The 20,420-nt window shown below is 35.8% G+C and overlaps 1 protein-coding gene across 2 annotated transcripts in view; it reads right to left on the minus strand.

Annotated features, from left to right (window-relative positions):
• Positions 1-3,289: 3,289 nt before the first annotated feature.
• The window catches only part of LOC126174997 (RING finger protein 145-like), a 195,814-nt gene continuing 178,683 nt past the window's right edge, over positions 3,290-20,420 (minus strand). The window contains exons 5-7 of one of the 2 annotated variants that reach the window (XR_007535506.1): positions 20,230-20,380; positions 11,287-12,387; positions 3,290-4,617 (exon numbers count right to left, since the gene is read on the minus strand). Coding sequence is in view for 1 of the 2 variants with exons in the window: in XM_049921484.1 (XP_049777441.1) it covers positions 11,426-12,387; positions 20,230-20,380 (1,113 nt within the window). In the remaining variant the exon portion in view is untranslated. Of the gene's footprint in view, positions 4,618-9,784; positions 12,388-20,229; positions 20,381-20,420 lie in introns of those variants that run through there. The other variant, XM_049921484.1, reaches the window with a different exon arrangement.

Raw genomic sequence — 20,420 nt, forward strand, 5'->3', positions numbered from 1 at the left:
CCCTCTCCTTCCCTCTTTCCTGACGAGGCAACCGTTGGTTGCGAAAGCTAGAATTTTGTGTGAATGTTTGTGTTTGTTTGTGTGTCTATCGACCTGCCAGCGCTTTTGTTTGGTAAGTCTCATCATCTTTCTTTTTAAATATATTTTTCCCACGTGGAATGTTTCCCTCTATTTTTTTTATATATATATATATATATATATATATATATATATATATATATATATATATATATATATATATATATATATAGACACACACATTGAGCTCAAAATCGGTGAGATGCTGTGAGTAATTAGGCTAATGAGCGCGGACTCTACATTAGCAGTGCATGGTGTAAGTTGAGAACTTGGTTCTGGTGGTAGGCATGCTAGGGTATTCCATGCAGCTGTGATGACCACTGTGTGCAAATGGTATAGTGGTCATTGCAACTGCCTAGTAAGCAGGAGACGTGGGTTTGAATCCTACTCTGGCACAAATTTTCAACTTGCCCACTGGCAGATCACATCTTCAATTCCTTTGAGTCTTGATGCAGGCAATAATGGTGGTAATATTGATGATGATCAAAAACCAGTAATATCAAAAATAAACAAACTAAGTGATATTGGAGTAGAAAACTACATACAATGCAAAATTACCTGTTTACAAAATATGAATATTTGCATTTTCATCTTACTGCTAATACAGAAATATATTTCTTTATGTTGCTGCTTAAAAATGAGATGTTCAAGCATGTACTTGAGGGATCGAAGGACAATGTACAGAGTATCTTACTAAGCAGACATACAGAGGCCTCAGGATTTCACTTGAAATCTGTTACCATAGATGAAGCACCTGTCTCCTTGGGAATTTCATTACATACAGTAATACAAAACAGGTCTAAATATGAGGCTCACAAAAGGAAGATTTATTATCTGGAAATATAGGAATAATAATCAACATCAACAGACAGACATATGATCATTTTATGGTTATTATATTTTGACAAAAATTCAGCACCTGGACATCCAAGACCACATGATAAAATGTACCAAGCATAGTGTATCAAACCTCCCTCCCTTTTTTTTTTCTACAGCAAGCTGTCTCAGGCGTATTACACAGGAAGAGATCTATATTTTACACGAGTCCTTGATTCTCTGGAGGAGAGCATATCATTTAGAAAATGCATAAGAAACAAAATACATCCATGTGCCATCAAGAAGCCTTGCCAAATAAGTGAACTGTGTTTATGGGATGCCTGATGGTGTGGGAATCTTTTTGTATTTGTTGAATGAGAAGCTGTATGCTGACCATTACATCCATTTTGATAATTATTACCACAGCTTCTATCTAAAGCACCTTTGAAATTGAAAACACTTCACAACAGGACTGTTAAATCAAATTAACAAAGGATATAAGGTTAGGATTAAGGTTCTTTCAATAACAAAATCATTAGAGACAGGGCACAAGTTCTGACTGGACAAAAATGGAAAATAAATCAGCATTGTCCTCTTCAAATGAAGCAGCTCAGCACTTGCCTTAATGTATTTAGGGGAATAAAAGACCTAAATCTAGGTCAGACACAGATTTGACCCTACTCTCCCAAGTCCAAAGTCTTGCCTACTATATTCCTTGTCTGGTCTTAAATAAAAAGGACACTTGAATAGAAGCAATATCTGCAAAACTGAGATAAGGAAATGCTCCTTATCAACTTTCACAAGTTGTCACAATTTATGAATAGAGTGGTAAAAATACTGAATACATGCCAGCAAATCATTTAATAGCCACTGTCAGTTATGTCATCTGCACTGTCAGGTGGAAACAGCAGGTGATGTATTATTTATGTAACAAAAGAGTGTTCAGAAGTATCAAAACTTATTCTTTCACATAACTGTCAGTCCAAATTACAGTTTTCATATAAAACAGGATAAATATAACAAATAAATTATTTCCAGTCATGGGAATCAAAGAGGTATATAAAAGAGCCCTCAAGAACAAATAAACAATGCAAAAGTGAGAAACAACTGATGGGAAAAGATGCACAATCACAACAAGATCTAAGATATGTACATGATGAGATAAACATACAGAAACAAATTATCTGTGCAGAAAGTGCCCACATAAACATGCATTCTGCTTAAAGTACTGTGGCATTGCACTTGATTAGCAAATATTTCATATTATAATGGGATTTCTTTTATATGTGGATGAAGATTCTTTCCTCCACACACAAAATGTTTGACTATTTCTTCAGTAAACATTAAATAATTTTTTTAAATGCTTTGGATGGTTTACACTTACTCTGTGTCAAAGGGATACATGCTTTTCTTGTTTGAACTGGTAATAAAAGTATTAAATCAAAGATGTTGTTGAAATCACATGACATAATGTGACTCTTATAAGCTTCTTCAGATAGCATGCAGGCTTTATTGCGCAATCCCATGAGGCAGATGATTGTAAATGTTTCTGTATCTAGTCTCTCCTTGAGTTAAGAAATTATATTAGCAGTTAATAATATCAGCACAGAACATGAACTTCCAGACTTTGACATAATTATGATTTCATTTGTGCCGAAAGTTAATAAGTAGCATGCAGGCATACTGAAAGAAGACTATTATATCAGAGGCAATCTTCAGATGTAGGAAAACACACACAAACACAAACACACACACACACACACACACACACACACACACACGAACACACACACAAACACACACACGCACACATATTCACGAAAGTAGCCAAAGTCATCTTTGGGCATAAGGTTTCACGTGGCTCTAGTCTTTTTTCAATGTGCCTGTCTCCTTCTGTATGCGGTCACTAGCAATCTACCTTATTTCATACCATTGTTATTCCACACAGTATTTTACATTGTTTGAAAAGTTAATAAGTGTCAGCCACATGAGCTCACAGCTCACATTGATAAGCTACTCTGCTATCTACTCCATCTTATAAAAACAAGGTACACTAAAAGTGCATCAACAAAACTTTTTGGTGTATCCGAAGAGCAACCAAATCATGCCTAGTGAAATATGTCCCAATTAGTTGCTAAAAAACATAAACTGTTACACTTTTACTAAAATTCCTGTACATAGTCTTAAAAAGTATTGAATCTGACAATAAAACACTCATGAACTGTTCTTGATTTCCCCTGCTTCTATAAGTCTTCTCACTCTTCCAGGTTTAAAATTTGGCAACAATTAAAGCTTGTTTTGACATTCATAGCTGAAAACAAGTATACAGCTACAAAAAGTTCATTAAGGATCACATCTTTTTTTTGGCTAATTAGTCTGGATTGGAAATCTACTGAAAAAAAATGAGATGGGTATAACAGTTGAGTAGACACATATAAACCGCTAAATGCAGACCTGTTTTGCAGCATATAGTCAGTCTTGGAATTTACATTAGAACTAGGGTGGGAAAAAGTAAAATAGTACATGCTGCACACTAGACTGATCAATGTTAAGTACAGTAAAAACATAATTGCATATATCACAGATTACTGGCAGCATTGCAAGTAATATTTGGCCACATACTGGAAGGCATAGGTTGCTTTCTATAAAATACCAAGTATTGCGTCACAAGGCATTATTGTTATTTCATTTCGGAACAGCATGCACATGCTTGGTAGAGCCTAATGTTACCAATAGACTTTGGAGATTTCCTGAAGGTAGTGACAGTGGTGTTTTGATACAAATAATCAATAACTTTTATTAGCCCAAAAGTGAGTAATTATATACCTTCTAGGTTTTTAAACTCAGTTACATGGTAAGTTAACATCAAACTGGTCTTGTTCTTCATACAGAACTACTTTTCATATAGTCACTCTGGTCCTGATGATACTATTTAAGAATTGAAGTCTGATTTACCTTTCTTCTTTCTGTCTGGGAATTTAACACATTTTTAACTGAATTCTCCTTTTCAGCATAAAAATTATCCTGTAGAGCTAGACACACTGTTGTGAAATATGCCATAATCAGAGAGCTGTTGACATTTTTGAAAACTCTTCTGCAGAAATAGTGTGTACAGAACAAACAGAAGTTAGTTTTGTCCTTCAGAACTTTCATTATACACTCAATTTTTTGTTTATCTGTTTGATGGCACTATTTTGTTATTTGAGTTATTTTTAAAATATTGTACCATCATTAGAAATTGATGAGTAACATTATTTTTTCTTTGTAACACATCATTACCCATCCATCACAATCCAATCCATATACGTAATATGCTAAAATTAAATTACTAAGCAACAAAACATGAGATCAGGTGGAGCTTAATTTCAGCTGGAATGTGCTGTAACTGCGAAAAACACACACACACACACACACACACACACACACACACACACAGTTTTAGGGATTATAACATATTCTTTCACTTCTCTACAGCAAACTGTATGCTGCATAAAAATGATGAGGTAAAGCTGTACAAAAGTGGTGGTGTAGGCATTTATATTAGGAATAACATTCAGTGTGAAAATATACATTGGGTTGATTAACTTGCTGAAGAGATGGTCTTTGAACCAAAATCAGTAAATATAAATCTAAGCGAAAACAGCTTAAGAGTCATTTCTTGTGTAGATCACCAATGATGATGCAGGTGAATTCTTCTGTCATTTAGAAGAACTTCTGGATAAACTATCAACAAACAAAAGACAGGTTATAAGATAAGGAGATGTGACTACAGACTCTTTAAACTATTATGAAAATTATCTTAGGTATTCTGTCTTGTTACCGTACTGTAACCATATTCATGTAAATTCAGTACTAACCAGAATTAGATCACTATCCACAAAGATTAATACAGATTACAATATAGTTCCACGTCATGACTTACTGATTTATAAAAGAAAAATTGACCACATTTCCAACAGAGAGTGGGGCTATTTCTATGAAATATTTAATCATAGATTTAATATGTCCAATGGTAAAAAAGGGAAATAAAATGTACAAAGAATCTTAAAATTCCTCCAGTAATCCACAAACAAAAAGAAAACATGAAACACCTAATATATGCTATTAACGGATATGAAATTGTAGTAGTTCTTAAAAGCGCTAAAGCAGCAGAAAAAACATACAGGGAGTCCCTGAAGACTCTGGAAGTGCACTACTGCACTATTATGCTGAACAGATAAGTGAATCCAATAATGTTAGTTCAAGATTGTGGAGTATAGTCCGCAAAGAATATGGAAACAGGGACCATCCAGGTTGCAGTAATATAGCACTAGGAGAAAATGGAATGTTAGTGAGTGAGCCAAAGACAATATGTGAGGCTTTCTTAGAACATTTTAGTAAGTTATGCAAAGAAGAAACTGATGAATCAGCACTACAAATAAACTCAGTGAACATAAGTAATTCCTTTTGTTCTGAGAACCATAACAGAATGTGAGGCAAAGAAAACAATTTCAAAATAAAAACATCTGTTGGCTAGGATTACTATATACTCTACACTGCTTAAAGAATGAAGAAATGAATGAATAAAACTACTAACACATTCAATAAACTGTTCAGTTGGCCAGGAGATATTTCCTGACACTTTAAAAATTACTGAGATATGACATGTGTATAAAAAGGGAGCAACCATTGACATATACAATCACAGGCCAATTTCATTGACTTCAATGCTTCACAAGTTACTTGAAAGATAATTTCAGACCACATGAAATCTTTCTTATGTTAATACATCCCCCTAAACAACTTGCAGCATGTGTTTCAAAAAGAGCAGTTTGTAATAACAGATAGGATAAAGGAAACAAAGTTATTGGCACTTATCTTGATTTTTTTTTAAGGCCTCTGATTCTGTCCATCATCAAAATGGAAACTTAAGGTATGAGAATAGTAGCACTAAAGTTCTTATGTTTTTATTTCCAAGATAAAACCATTGTGCCAAACTATGTTACAGTATAAGAATGAAGCTAACATCCTAACAGGAAAAACAGCAGACAAGACTCAACTGTGGAGTCCTCAGGGAAGTGTTCTTGGGTCAGTTTTATTTCTTTTATACATTAATGATGTAAAAAAAGCTGCAAAACTCAAAGCAAGTGAAGGAAACTTATGATATAGTGTTTATTAGCTGGATCCATATTGAGCAACTAGCATTCCACAACAATAAAGAAAACTTCGAGCTGATCAGAGAATATCTTATCATGAAGAAACTTATACGGAATAAGGGAAAGATTGATGTGATGAAGTTCTTGTTACAGTATCTCTAATCTCAAGTGGACATAAATAATGAATCACTGTCCACAGCTGAAGCATTCGATAAAAATAAATTTTTTGGAATTGTTGTTGATGATCATCTTACAGCAAAAGAGTGTATCAGTCACATCTGTAACAATCTGTTTACTAAAATGCCTCCCAAATATAATAACTCCTCCTGTTGTTAACACTTTCACCACTATGTGTGTGGTGTCACCGCCAGACACCACACTTGCTAGGTGGTAGCCTTTAAATCGGCCGCGGTCCGCTAGTATACGTCAGACCCGCGTGTCGCCACTGTCAGTGATTGCAGACCGAGCGCCGCCACACGGCAGGTCTAGAGAGATGTCCTAGCACTCGCCCCAGTGGTACAGCCGACTTTGCTAGCGATGCTACACTGACAAATACGCTCTCATTTGCCGAGACGATGGTTAGCATAGCCTTCAGCTACATCATTTGCTACGACCTAGCAAGGCGCCATTACCAGTTTATATTGAGATTGTTATTAATGTACAGTCAGACCGATGTACACCCATTATGGATTAAAGTTAAGTATTACATCAACTACATACTTTATTTGCTACCATAAATTCCTTTACTTGTTCCAGACCTCACGCCAGTCTGCGTGAGCTTAAAAGCGTGCATTTCAGCCTCCTCTAGCAACACGGTGTTGGCTCTTCTGCCAACACATCAATGTGCATCATATTTGAAGTACATGGTTTTTTCCGTTTTCACCATGTGTATCATATTCTATCACATTAGGGTTTATGACTATTTCCCTGTGGTGCATACACGGTCACATTTGTATTGAAATCAAATGGGTGTTACATTATAATGGCCAGTGATAAAAGTATTGTGATGGTTTTGTAGTGGCAGCAATGGATGACAGGCAATTGTTACCTGTTTACGATGTAGTGTAGCTACTTGTTTAGCATTGTGTAGTGCTTGTTTTCAGTAAGATTTTGTGGATGTGAAAAATGAATTCATAAGAGGAGAGAATCTGAAAATGGTTGGAGGAATTGAGTTTACCTAATGAATCACTGTTTGGAAGTGGTAGTGGTTCCGACCCAGATTACTGTGTTCATTCCTTAAGCGAGAGTAATAGTGAAGATGAAGTAATTCCTTTGAAGAAACAAAAGATACATGTGCAAGGTATGAATAATAGGTCTACAAATGGAGAAAACAAAGTTTCATCTTCCACTGACAAAGACAAGTTTTGTTTTTTTCTGGTATCTGTGGAATAAGCAATCTGTCTACAAATATTTCTCCCTTTGACATCTGAATTTTTTTTCTTGATGAAGAAATGTGCAATTTCATAGTTAATGAAACAAACCGTTATGCTGAGCAAAAGATTATTAGTGGAATAGCTGCAGGAACATTATGACAATCATCGAGACTGACTTTACGGAGTGATACCAGTGTTGATGATTTGAGGAAATTTATGGGGCTTATGTTGTGGAGGGGCTTGATCATAAGCCAAGAATGGAGGATTATTGGTGCCGGAATCTACTTTACAAAAACCATGTGTATTCTATTATGTCCCGAAATATGTCTGATTTGTCCCTCAGTTGCATACAATTTTTGTGAAAATGAAAACATAGATGAACATGACAAGGTGTTCAAAATTAGGAAGCTTGTGAATCGTCTGAACACAAAATTCCAGGAAGCTTTCAATTCCAGGTGAAGCCTTTTGTATCAATGAAACAATGGTTCCACAGTTCATGGAAGGTTATAATTTTGCTATTACACTTCTGGAAAATGTTTTAAATACGGAATGAAATTATACAAAGTTTGTGCTGTAGGTGGATATACTTGGAATGTTAAAGTGTATTTTGGAAAAAAGTTCATGTTATAGACATAACAACAGCACCTGTTTTAGAGTTAATGGATTCACTTTTGAATTCTGGAAGGACCCTCTTTGTAGATAACTTTTACACTTCTATGAAGTTGCTGCACCTTCTTCTAAAAAAAAAAAAAAAAATAAAATAAAAAAAAACCATCTGGTGGGAGCACACTGCACAAAAAGAAGGGGAAATAAAAAAACCAAACAAAAAGTTGAAGAACGGGGAAATGGTGATTGCTGAAAGCAATTCAAAGGTTGTTGGAAAGTGATGTGACAAGAGGGACATTATTTTTTTTGACAACCAAACACAAATCTGAGCTTGTGGCAGTGATTGATGATGTTCGGGAGACGTCAACTGATGGCAATCACAAACTAGTTGAAACTCCAGTGAGAAGATGTTGTAACAGCTGTTACCACAAACTCTCCAAAGCAGGTGGGCGAAAGCATGCTATCAAAATAGCAAACAGATGTCACTGAAATGCCAAATTTGTCCTCAGAGTTTCATGTGCATGGACTGTTGTTTTTTCTTTTCTTTTTTTTTTTTTTTTTTTTTTTTTGCAATGCACAAATCTGTAAAAATATAAGTTTTTTATTTTGATAATTAAAGCAATTATACAACAGCTAGTTGGAAATTTTATTTTCCAATAATAGCCTATTACTCAGATATATGAGTGTGCATCAGGAGTGATGCAGATGGCAATATAAAGCTTCTAGTTGCATCATAAGTTTAAAATGGGCCATGTGCATCATCACACCAAATTTATCAGGTTAAAACAGATTTTTTACAATTTCATGCATGATGAGATATATTAACTTCAATGTTTTAAAGCAACGTGTAGAAAAAGTAATGGCTCAAATGAAACCAAAATGTTGTCGGCGATAAAAGAGTTAAACAAAAATTATATGGATTAATCTGCTCACATTTGCAATATTGGACTCAAATTTTGAGTGGACCACACAATTCTACAGGGAAAGGTACTCAGGCTTTAGAAGAGAGAGGTTTGGATAAATCCTAGAATAAGAAAATTTCAATCCCATAGGAATTACATCATCAAGTAAAATTTACTGGCTGTGTGCTCACTGGATGTCCTTAATACAATTATGTTTGTTAAAAAGAATGATGAAATAAGTGTAATTAATAGAACCATTCATAATTACAGTACAAAAACTAAATGTGATTGATTTCTTTTAAGGGCAAACTGAAACAGTCATAAATACACATAGTTTATACTTACTCAAAGATTTCTGAACTCCATTATTCATAGCACTACTTTTGTATATTGCAATATATTAGTTGTGGCTCTAATGTCCCACTTGATGTATATATTCATTATATATACAGCATGATATCACTGTTGTAAATGCACAAAAAAATTACAATGTCCATGCCTGTAAAGTTATTATGGACAAATAAAGATGATGATTATTATATGAGAAATATATATACAAAAATAGCAAATTAACAAACCACAAGTGTTCACACTAAAAGCAAAAAAGATGTTCCACCATTACCCTGTTTGTAATTCATTGTTAACATTTAATTAACATTCTTACACTTTTTTATTATTATTATCATCATCATAATCATTTTGAATAGTGGTTTAGGTCAGAAAAATTCAGAAGTCTATAAAACTCTTGATGATGACATAATAAATTTCTCTGAAAGCCTTCCCACTTTACAAAAAATATACTTGTATAGAAACTTTCTGGGTTCCTAAATTCTTCAACCACTTGAAGTAAGTCTGTGAAGAAGCTATTACTGCCTTTTAAAACCATGTATTACAAAGCTTCCTTGACAAAAGAAGAGTGCAATGTTATTAAGAGTTCACTTGTGTTTTTCATGACTAGCACTCATAATGAGTTGAATTTATTAAAAGTCAGCCTTTTTCACAGTTATTAGACTGCTGCTATTTTATTTGGTTAAATTAAATGCTCCATGACAGCAGTGACATTTCTATCTATGACAGCGATTAAACCACCAACGGGGAACTTATTTTACTTATTCATTTATTTAGTTATTTACATATTTAGCAAAAAGTATAGGTGATTTCATTGTGTAAATCTCAGAGATGATGGCACTTTATGAAGATTTTAAATTCAGTTTTTCTTGTTTTTCCTGTCTGAGAAGTAGATTTAGATTTTTAAAAACATAGTAATGCTGCTCATTAACATCTCATAAAAGCAACAAACTGACACACTGAGCTCTGAGTGACCAACTGAGCTCTAAGTAACCAATAAGTGACCAATTCTGTTAAATATTCTGTCCGAAGAAATACCTATGATAAAATTAAGGGAAAAATGATAAAATTCTTTACGCTAAGAACTACACCATAGTAACGATATTTTTGCTGCTGATGAAGAGCAAGCTGTAGTTAAACAGAACAAAAACCTACAGAAGTCAATGTTTCTGTAACCTTACATACATGCATTAATTTCTGATAAAGAATCTCTATTCTAAAAATGCGAGTTTGTCTTTAAAAGTTGGATGTCACTGGTACCAATGTTTTACTTCATTTTGAATAGTACTTCAAAATGAGTATCCTATAGTCTCTATGTTCTATATGTTTACTTTCTACAAAAGTTAAATAACTGGTAAATCAGGAGAAACAATAAAAAGTGTAGACTGTCACAAAAAAAATTTTGAAAATTCTTGTTGATGAGACCAGTGCAAAGCTTGTCTTTTTTCTAAAAATTCAGGTGGATTAATAACCATCCTCATCATAATTTTTGCCCTAGCACTATGTAACTCCATTCAATCTGCAATGAAATCATGCATAGACCTCCACATTGTTGTAAAAACTATCTGATCTGTTTAAAAAGCACGGTGATTGGCACTTATTGCAAAGGCAATTAAAAATAAATTTTAGCTTAGTAAAGACACTCTCATCAAGCATAAGCGCTTAATGTCGACAAAACATTTAGTGGCTAGCACAGCAAAACAACACAAATAAATGTACCCCATTATTCAGCCACAAAGTTGAGAAATAATAAATATACCAGTTCACAATCCTTTTAGTTCTTGAGAATTAAGACAATTTTCCTTCTTTTTTTCGTGACAAAGATGTGTGTGAAAGTTTAATGTATCTTCCATTCATTTGATTTTTTCTTAGAAAACTCATGCACTTGCATGCACATAAACAACAACAACAACAACAACAATCACACACACACACACACACACACACACACACACACACACACACACACACAAAACATCAGTCTTTCAGACACATACAGTTATCCAGTTATCAGTTTGCCTAAGATACCTGTGTCCTGGAACACACCAACATCTACAGCCAAAATAGTTCCAATGATTCATCAAGTGAGGAAAATAGAGTAAAATATTCACTTAATCATAACTATTGACTGGTGGCTATTGTTGCTGTACACATTTATAATGATTGTTCAGTGATCACTTTCCTCATCTTGGATAGCTTTGTCTAAACAGGCATCTGTTGCAAGGGAGGAGCTACTTGGCACATCTTCCTTAGTGCTTTTATTTTGTACAGGGAGCATTCTGAAATCCACACAGCAGTTTATTTCAGTATTTTGTTTCTCTAGTTGATAACTGAAAGGTATGATTTGCCCTCGGTCATGTGGAGACTGAGGTCTACAGTTACTGTCCGTTTCATTGGAAACATTTGATGATGATGTTATATTTGCCGTGATAGGTTCTTCTTCAACCTGACCCATTACAATTTTCTCTTTACCAGCTAAACAGGGCTCCTCACTATAAGAGCCAAAATTATTGTTTCTCTCCACATGAACCTCCTCAGGGAATCTCCTATGCATGCTAGTGCATGTTTCAGCCACAACTTCAGCCTCTGAGTTAGAATTCCTGACTGTTTCTAGTTCAGTCTTTGCTTCTGAAAACATATCACTTGCATTATTAATTGAACTGTTCACTACATCTTCAGGGGCACAATTGCTGGGCATAGAGGCTGCTTCATCAACTTTTTGACTTTGGTTCTCAGCTCTTATAGGATCTGGAGTTCTGCTGGAGGTCTCATTTTTCACTTTTGGAATATCTATCACTCGTGATGAGCACAGTGGACAACTGTCTTGTACGTAAAGCCATTTTCTTAAACAAGATGGGTGGAAGAGGTGCTGACATGGTGTGACACAGGCAGAAGTCATCTCAATGTAGCAAACTGGACAAACATCATGAGCACGCGCTGCCAGCTGTTCACAAGTCGCCACTGGCAACCCTCCCACACGACGTGACGCTTCCCTGCGGAGCAGGAAACTCTGCCAGCCTGACTGTAACCTCAGATACACATTGTAGTAGCAGTGCACCAGCAATACAGAACTGTTTACCCATGACCAAGGCTGGCCATCCGTTGTCATCAGTACTGATTCATGGAAGCCTAGAACAAAATTAAATTACTTTCACTAAATCCATACTGTATACTATTTTTGTCATTTACTGTTTAATTTTGTATGCCTGCTTCTGTTAAGTGTGAAATCTGGAGACAGCATGAAAGAGTAAACAACATACACAATACAAATCACTAAACATCATGCTACAATCTTCACTGCTAATTCCATTAACTTGTTAACCACTGAGTATGTACTATTTCTGGAAGATGGGTAAATATAAGAAAAACAAAACAATAAACAGAGGAAGTAGAAAAATACAAATTATTCCTCTCTGTAGAAACTGAGTGAACCTTACACGAGAAATATAAGTGGGATAGAGGATCAATGGGAATACATGTAGAAAACTAAAATAAATAATTAAACATGAAATGATTTATTCTTTCTGTCATTCAAAGACATCTATTAAATGACCAGAAAAATGTTGTATAGTGACTGTGAGGAGTACTATTTTGGTCTGAACATAAGCTGCACCCTTAGTTCTGAGTGGAGCGGGCAACGTAGGGGGCAGGGAGAGGAAGACGGAAACACTCTCACATTATTCATTTGTAAAATCTGTTCACAATTTTTTAAATGTAGTACCACAGATAAATGACACAGAAATACTTGCCTGCTAATCACAGTCTTTATTGATGTTACTTTTAGCTTCACTACCTACATTTGCTTCGTCACTGTCACTATTTCTACAACTACACACTGTTAAAAACTTCGAAATGCATGGCAAAGAATATTTCCCATTGTACCACTTATTAGGACTTCTCCCCCATTTCATTCATATTTGAAATGTTGGAAGAATAATTGCTTAAATGATTCTATGTGCACTGTAATCAGCGTTATCTTCGAGGTCCGCAAGAGAACAATACATAGGAGGTGGTTGTATATTTATAGATTTCTCACGTAAAGCTAGGTCTTGAAATTTTGTATGTAGGCTTTCATAGGATTGTTTGCATCTATCTTCAACAGTACGATAGTTTTTTTCAGTCATTCTTTGTAGTATACATTCAATATCCCCTGTTTGCCATATCTGGTAGAGGCCACACATTTAATCAATATTCTAGGATGGGCAACATGAGTGATTTGTAAGCTCTCTCTTTCGTACACTGATTGCATTTCCTTACTCTTGTACCAATGAGCCAAAGGCTCTCACCTGCATTACTCATGACTAAGCCTATGCCATCATTTTATTTGGTATCTCTACAAATTAGTACACCCAGATACTTGGATGAGTATAGTTCTTTCTGTTTTGTGCAGCGTCCAGTTTCACATTTCCGAATATTTAGATCAAGTTGCCAATCTTTGCACTAATTTGGAATCTCATTAATATCTGACTGAATATTTGTGCAACTTTTTCAGACAATACACAACTGTGATATTTGCATAAAGTTTGAGGTTACTATTAATATTGTCTGCAGCGTCACTAAGACCCAATATGAACAGTAATTGTTGTATTACCCTGTGACATCCATGAAGTTACTTCTACAAATGTCGATGACACTCTGTACAGAATAACATAATGATTCCTTGCTACCAAGGAATCCTCAATCCAGTCACAAATTTCGCTTGACATGCCCCATATGGTCTTACTTCCAATAACAATCATGGGCTGAGGTACTGGGTCAAGCGCTTTTCAGAGATCAAGAAGCACTGCAACTGCCTGTTACCTTGATCCATTGTTTTTGATGTCACGTGATAAAAGTATAAGTTGGGTTTTGCATAACCAACGTTTTTGGAATTCACGCTGGTCGACATGGAGAAGGTCGTCCTGTCTGAGTTATCATATTTGAGCTCAGAATCTGTTCAAAGATTCTACAACAAATGGATATCAAGGAAAAACTGGACAGCATTTTCCTGGACTACTTCTGTCATCATTCTCATAGACATGTATGAGTTGTGATTTCTTCCATCTCAAGGGCACAGTTTTTAATTCATGGGCTCTAAATATTTAATGGGGAAAAGAGGTAAAATGTTTGTGGAAATTGATAAGATCTCTATTAGGCCCTAGAAATTTATTCAGTTTGATCGATTTCAGCTATATCTCAACACCATTGACACCAATATGTGTGACTCATCTTTGTAGTGGTGTGACAAACTGGGACAAGACTCCTCAATTTTCCTTTGTAAAACAGATGTCAATTTCTGCTTTTGTGTTGCCACCCTCAATCTTAGTTCCCGTGTCATTCATGATTGCTTGGACACTTAACTTTGGTGCCACTGACAACCTTCATACTAGAATATGTTAGGGTTTTGTGAGTGAACTTTCAATGATGTTCTGCTATTGTACTCAGTGAAGGCTTTACTCATTGCTCTATTGACAGCCAATGTGTTTTATTTCGCATTTTTTTATCTATAGACCTACACTTTGTTTCACATCTGTTGTGCAGTAGTTTCTGTTTCCTTAGAAGTTTTGTTCAATACTGTATATCAAGTTTCTTATTGAGATGTAAAAATACTGCTTTTTTACCTAGTATACTGAACATATAAATGTTCTTACTTGTTTTAACTGTCCTTGATAACCACTGTTGCTATGACTGCTTCATGGTCCCTAATGTCAGTTTCAATGTGGACATCTTCCTAGACATCAGATGTATTTGTTGCCATTAGATCAAATACATATCCCTCATGAGTGGGCTTCTGGGTAGTTTTCAAGATCTCATCAAGCCCACCACTTACCCAAATGTAATTATTGCAATTGACTGTTGGAAGATTAAAGTCCTCTCCAATGGAAACCGTGTGGTTGGGAATGTACTTCCCTGCAAACAAATTTTGGCTTACATCCAGAGGTGAGTCTGTTCTTCTAAAACTGTCATTATCTAGATTAGATAGTCACCTAGTCTAAAACAAATCTAGTTTGCACCTCACACATAGTCAGCTAGATAGCAGCCTCTGAACTGCAGAGCACACCAGACCCATTTGGACAGACCCTGTAGTTTTCAACCCTATGACTGAAGTACAGGAAGTCATGGGCTTGCTTGTCAGAGAAAGTTCTAAATCTCTGGTTCAGGCCTTTCACTTGATTCACAAAGAATCCTTTGAGTGCGGGGTAGCAAGTCTAGCCCTTGCAAGACCATGCACTTAAGAAAGGGAGGAGAACATCTCCAACTTCTTGCAGTACAATAAATAACTTTCCAGCCAATTTACCATCCAGATTAATCATTGACATAATCGTGTATGAATGTGTTAAGGCATTGTTGTTAGTTGATTTTGATACAACTCTCTTGGTACGTCTAATTTCCACAGTTCCTTTTGTATGCATTTCCTCTTCGAAACCTAACTGATCAGAGTTGAAAACAATTTCCTTACTGAACAATACGTTTGTTTATCTCATCTACAAATTTTTGGGCTGATTCCATGGCTTGTTGTTTTTTGTCTAATTGAAGCTTTGCTTGAAATTTTGTTATCTTATGTTTTCCAATTCTGTAGCATTGTTCGAAGTTATGCAACCATCCACTGCTCTCCTTGAAATCAAAGTAATCTTTGTCATGCACAATTTGATGTGCATAATGTAGTAGGTCACTAACACGCACATCCTGTAAATTGTATCGAGTGTCCTTGTAACACACACACACACACACACACACACACACCAGTTTTTGTAACAAGTGTGCACTGTTCTCCCTTGAACATCCACAGTTTTTGTTATAAACTACACAGTGATATTTTTGTGGACAATTCAAAATCTGTTCACAACTGTTTTTTCACTACACTGTGGATAATCTTCCAAGTATGTAATTATGTTTAGTACCCATTCCTTGGACAGCGATTGTCCTTTACTACATTTCACACTGGAAACAGCATCTGTGGCTTCTTGTCCAACGACGATGATGAACTACACGGTTCAACATGTGCTTCAGTACTACTTTCGTTTGTTAAGAACATATCGTCATCATTGTACTCCTCATATACAGTGTCCACACCTTCGAGCACATACGGCACCACATGTTCCACTCACTCACCTCGCAGAAATGTTAATATTTCGTCTACCACTTCTTTCTCACTCTGCAACATTCCTTTGGTTTTTTCTGACAAAACATCAACTTCAGCAACTGTTGTTGTAGCTATAATGCAATTTTTGCTTTGTTTATCACTGCCATTGTTCTGCACTGTATCAAACACCAGTAGCACTGAAGCACTGTTTTGAGTCACTTGCCGACTAAGCAGTTCAACTATGTTCACCATTGGATACTTGCAGTCCAACACCCTGTTGACATTAGCAGCCAGTGTTGTGACTGCATGGTAGACAATATGTGGGATGTCGAATGCCCGTAAACATCACTGCCTTTTGTGACCTCGCACTCAAGGGGTTCCTTGTCAGACCCAGGTTGCCATGATCCGTTCTGGGGAGAATGCTGCAGATTGTGTCCTTCGTTAATATCACTGGCCAAGGCTGATCTTCACCATCTTCTCTGCCACAGTTGTTGGAATGAACCAGTTACGATCTTGGAGATCAGATGACAGGCACCATTTGTTCCTATGTGCTGCACAATCTGCAGTTGGTTGTACCTGGTTCACTCAATGACTGCAAAATAGCCTGTTCAGCATTTTGAATGAAGCCTCCAGGCATACACACTGAATGTGCAATATGTCTGTTCCCATCCTCACTGCCTTTCGCCAATATATGTTGTCCTTGCTTCCTTTCAAGGCACAAGATATCTGATCAAATGAACATCTGCAATTGAGGAAAATACTTATAGAATAAAGGTCCGCTGCAGTTGCCAGTAATTTCTTGATTTATTCCAAGACTGGTTTCAAAGCATGAAGTTTAATCTTCAGGTGCCACCAACAGTTATGGGAACATAAATGTGTGGTGGTTGGGCCAGTCAGTCATGAGGGGTCACACCAATGGCAAACAAATGCATGGGAGCATAGGACCAGCAACCAGAGTGCCTGCCTGGACAGCATGACACAAAAGTCATGCATAAAAAAAAATGCATGGGAGCATGGAACGAGCAACCACCTGGACAGCTTGACATAGAAGTCGTTCTGACATGGGTGTGACCTCCATGACTGACTGGCCCAACCACCAAACATTTATGCTCCCACAATTATTTTGTGGCACATGAAGGTGAAGCTTTATGATTCAAAACTGGTCATGGAAAACATTAAGAAATTACTGCCAACTGAAGAGGTTTTTTTATTTTATAGGTCCTTTAAAGGCAGCACTTTTAAAACCTTTTGTTGATCAAATCAGGTCATATTGTGCACCATAGGAAGAAACCATTCACGCTGAAGGCTGACCACTGACAATCTTGCCTGATGGAGTGAATGTGTGATCCCCTTCTAAGACCCAATTGTAACAGTGTTTTTAGAGATGGTCTTTAAGTGCTGGTTTATGACAAAAACAAGCATCGGCAGTTTCAGAGCCATATCTCAAGTTAGTATGTTCTCAATTATATTCCTTTCTCCAGGTGTGAAGTGACCTTTAAGTGTCTCCAACTTTAACACATCTCTCTGACTGACTGGTGCACCAGTTATACAATTCCAAACAGTAACTAAGCAAAAGATAAAGGTTAGCTAAAGAAACACCCTGAGGAAGGCCACCAGCAGCAGTGCTTCACCAGGAAAGAGGGAAGGAGAGGAAAAGACGAAAGGATGTGGGTTTTAATGGAGAGGGTAAGGAGTCATTCCAATCCCGGGAGCAGAAAGACTTACCTTAGGGGGAAAAAAGAACAGGTACACACTCACGCGCACACACACACATATCCATCCGCACATATACAGACACAGGCAGACATATGTAAATTCCATTAAAATATATATTGAAAAATATAGCCTATGTGTATTTGGATGTTTATTAGAGCTTCGTGTAAAAATCTCAAAGACAACTGGTTGAGTACTTTTCAAGATTTTTGGTAGTAACTTATTGAATATAATGGGAATCTGTGGATGGAACAACAGATGAAGTAAGGGAAAGACAACCAGTCACCTATAGCAGGTTGATGTGTGATGCAAAAACACACATAACAGGAAACAGCGTTCACTGGCTTTCAAACTCAGGCTTTTTTTGCAGCACACACATTCACACATGAAGCTACACAGACACCCAAAAGTGGCTGCAGTAGTGTGTTTGGGTGCGTGTGTAAATGTGTGTACTTTCCAGTGGAGGAGGGGGGGGGGGCAGAGTTTGAAAGCTAGTGGACACTATTTTCTGTTATGTGTATCTATGGATCAAACATCTGTTTGCTGTAGGGGAGTGGTTGCCTTTCTTTTATTTTACATTTAGTTTGACATCAAGTGTTATAATACCTTCATAGTTTTGACACTTTTATTCAGAGGTTCTCTCTTGACTACAGAATTTATGATGTGAGCAGGGGAGCATGTATGTGGGCTTGATATGTATTATGTGCAATGTCGAACTAAAATGTGATGAAAATAATGTCATGTAAAGTTATATTGTTATATCATTTTATCTAAATGATCCTAATGGTTCTGTTTTCAAGGAGGTAGGTGGGAATCTGTACATTATCTTATTTCATTTTATTGTAGCAAATTGTGTATAACAACTATTAAAATTGTAGTACTGAACAATTTATATTTTGATAGTTTTAGTTGTGATTGGTGTGCAGAAAATAAAGCGAAAATAATCCTTCATTTTTTCCCTTGCAAATATTTATCTTAATATTGTAGATAGCATAGGCATAGACCACGTTTAGGGCATGTCCATCCGCACAGGGTTTTTCTTTGACTTATTTGCCATGAGGTGTCACTGTGCACAGTACAGTGCTACCTGACAATAGTAAATGGCATAGTTGTGTTTTAGTGTTCTTATAGTACCGAATATCATGTGTGCAGCTTTTAAGCCCAGTAATGTGGTAAACCACTTTATTACATGTTGTTTCCAACTACTGCCTATGTAATATTTTTACTTGTACTACATGTTTAGTTTTTATTTACAATATTGTGTATCAGGCCAATCATGGACTGCCTATAAACATGACTGTAACCCACATCATATGTATTTAATGGGTTAAATACTGTAACTGCTGTTTTTATTCTGTTTTAAGACAGACTTTATCCTGGTAAAAACAACTTATGGTTGCTTTGTAATCGGTATTCTAATTTTCTGATTTCTATGCAGTAACTTGAGAACTGCTGCAAAGCTGAAATGTTATAGTACACAAAATAAAAATAAAATGGAAATAAATAACAGCCGATACAGGAAACTTATTTCTTTCAAGGAAAAAAATCTGGTAAATAACTGCATCAGAATCAATGATGACAAAATGAAACAAAATAAATGGAACAGATGAAGAGTTTGTTGCTAATCTTACCAAAAATCTCAGTAATTGGCAGTTTCAGTTATGTCTACTGATAAAACACCAACATACTATAAGCAAACCCTGCAGTTATATGCATAGAGCACATTAGACATTTCACAAAATAAATAAAAATAAAAATTAAAAAAGGAAAGAAAGAAAGAAAGAAATCAGCTGATACTTAATATTTTCACATAGTTAATGGCACACAAAATTCCTCTCTAAATAGAATTACTTTACATTTAAAACTATGTTTTACAATACAGAAAAAATAGTGTTTTATGTGACATACACAGCACATGGCAGTAAATTGCAGTAGTTTACTGGAAAATGCATTTTTGCATGCTGCAAAATAATTTTTATTTTATTTATGTACCCTGACACATTTTGTCCTTTTAACAAGACATAAATGAAATAAAAAAGCTTAATGTGAAAAAAGTCATTTTTTAGTACTCTACTGCAATTTACATACAGCTGCTGCAAAAAGTGACCACCAATCAAAATTTTCATGAAAGTAGTTTATACAATATTGAAAAAAAAAAAAAATAGCTATTAAGTTAATGAAAGAAACATAAATACCTGCTCCAACTACAAGAACTGCAACAAGAAACTCCAATACTCTTGTAACAGCTCTAGCATAGTAAACAAGATCATCCAATGCTTCCCATGAAGAATCTTTGTACAGGTTATCAAACATGAATAAACAATAAACAACGATTGATCCTGCAACCTGTAAAAAAAAATATTTTTAGTGAGAGTAAGTTAAAGTA

This window comes from Schistocerca cancellata, chromosome 3 (genome assembly GCF_023864275.1).
Source record: "Schistocerca cancellata isolate TAMUIC-IGC-003103 chromosome 3, iqSchCanc2.1, whole genome shotgun sequence".
Lineage (NCBI taxonomy): Eukaryota > Metazoa > Arthropoda > Insecta > Orthoptera > Acrididae > Schistocerca > Schistocerca cancellata.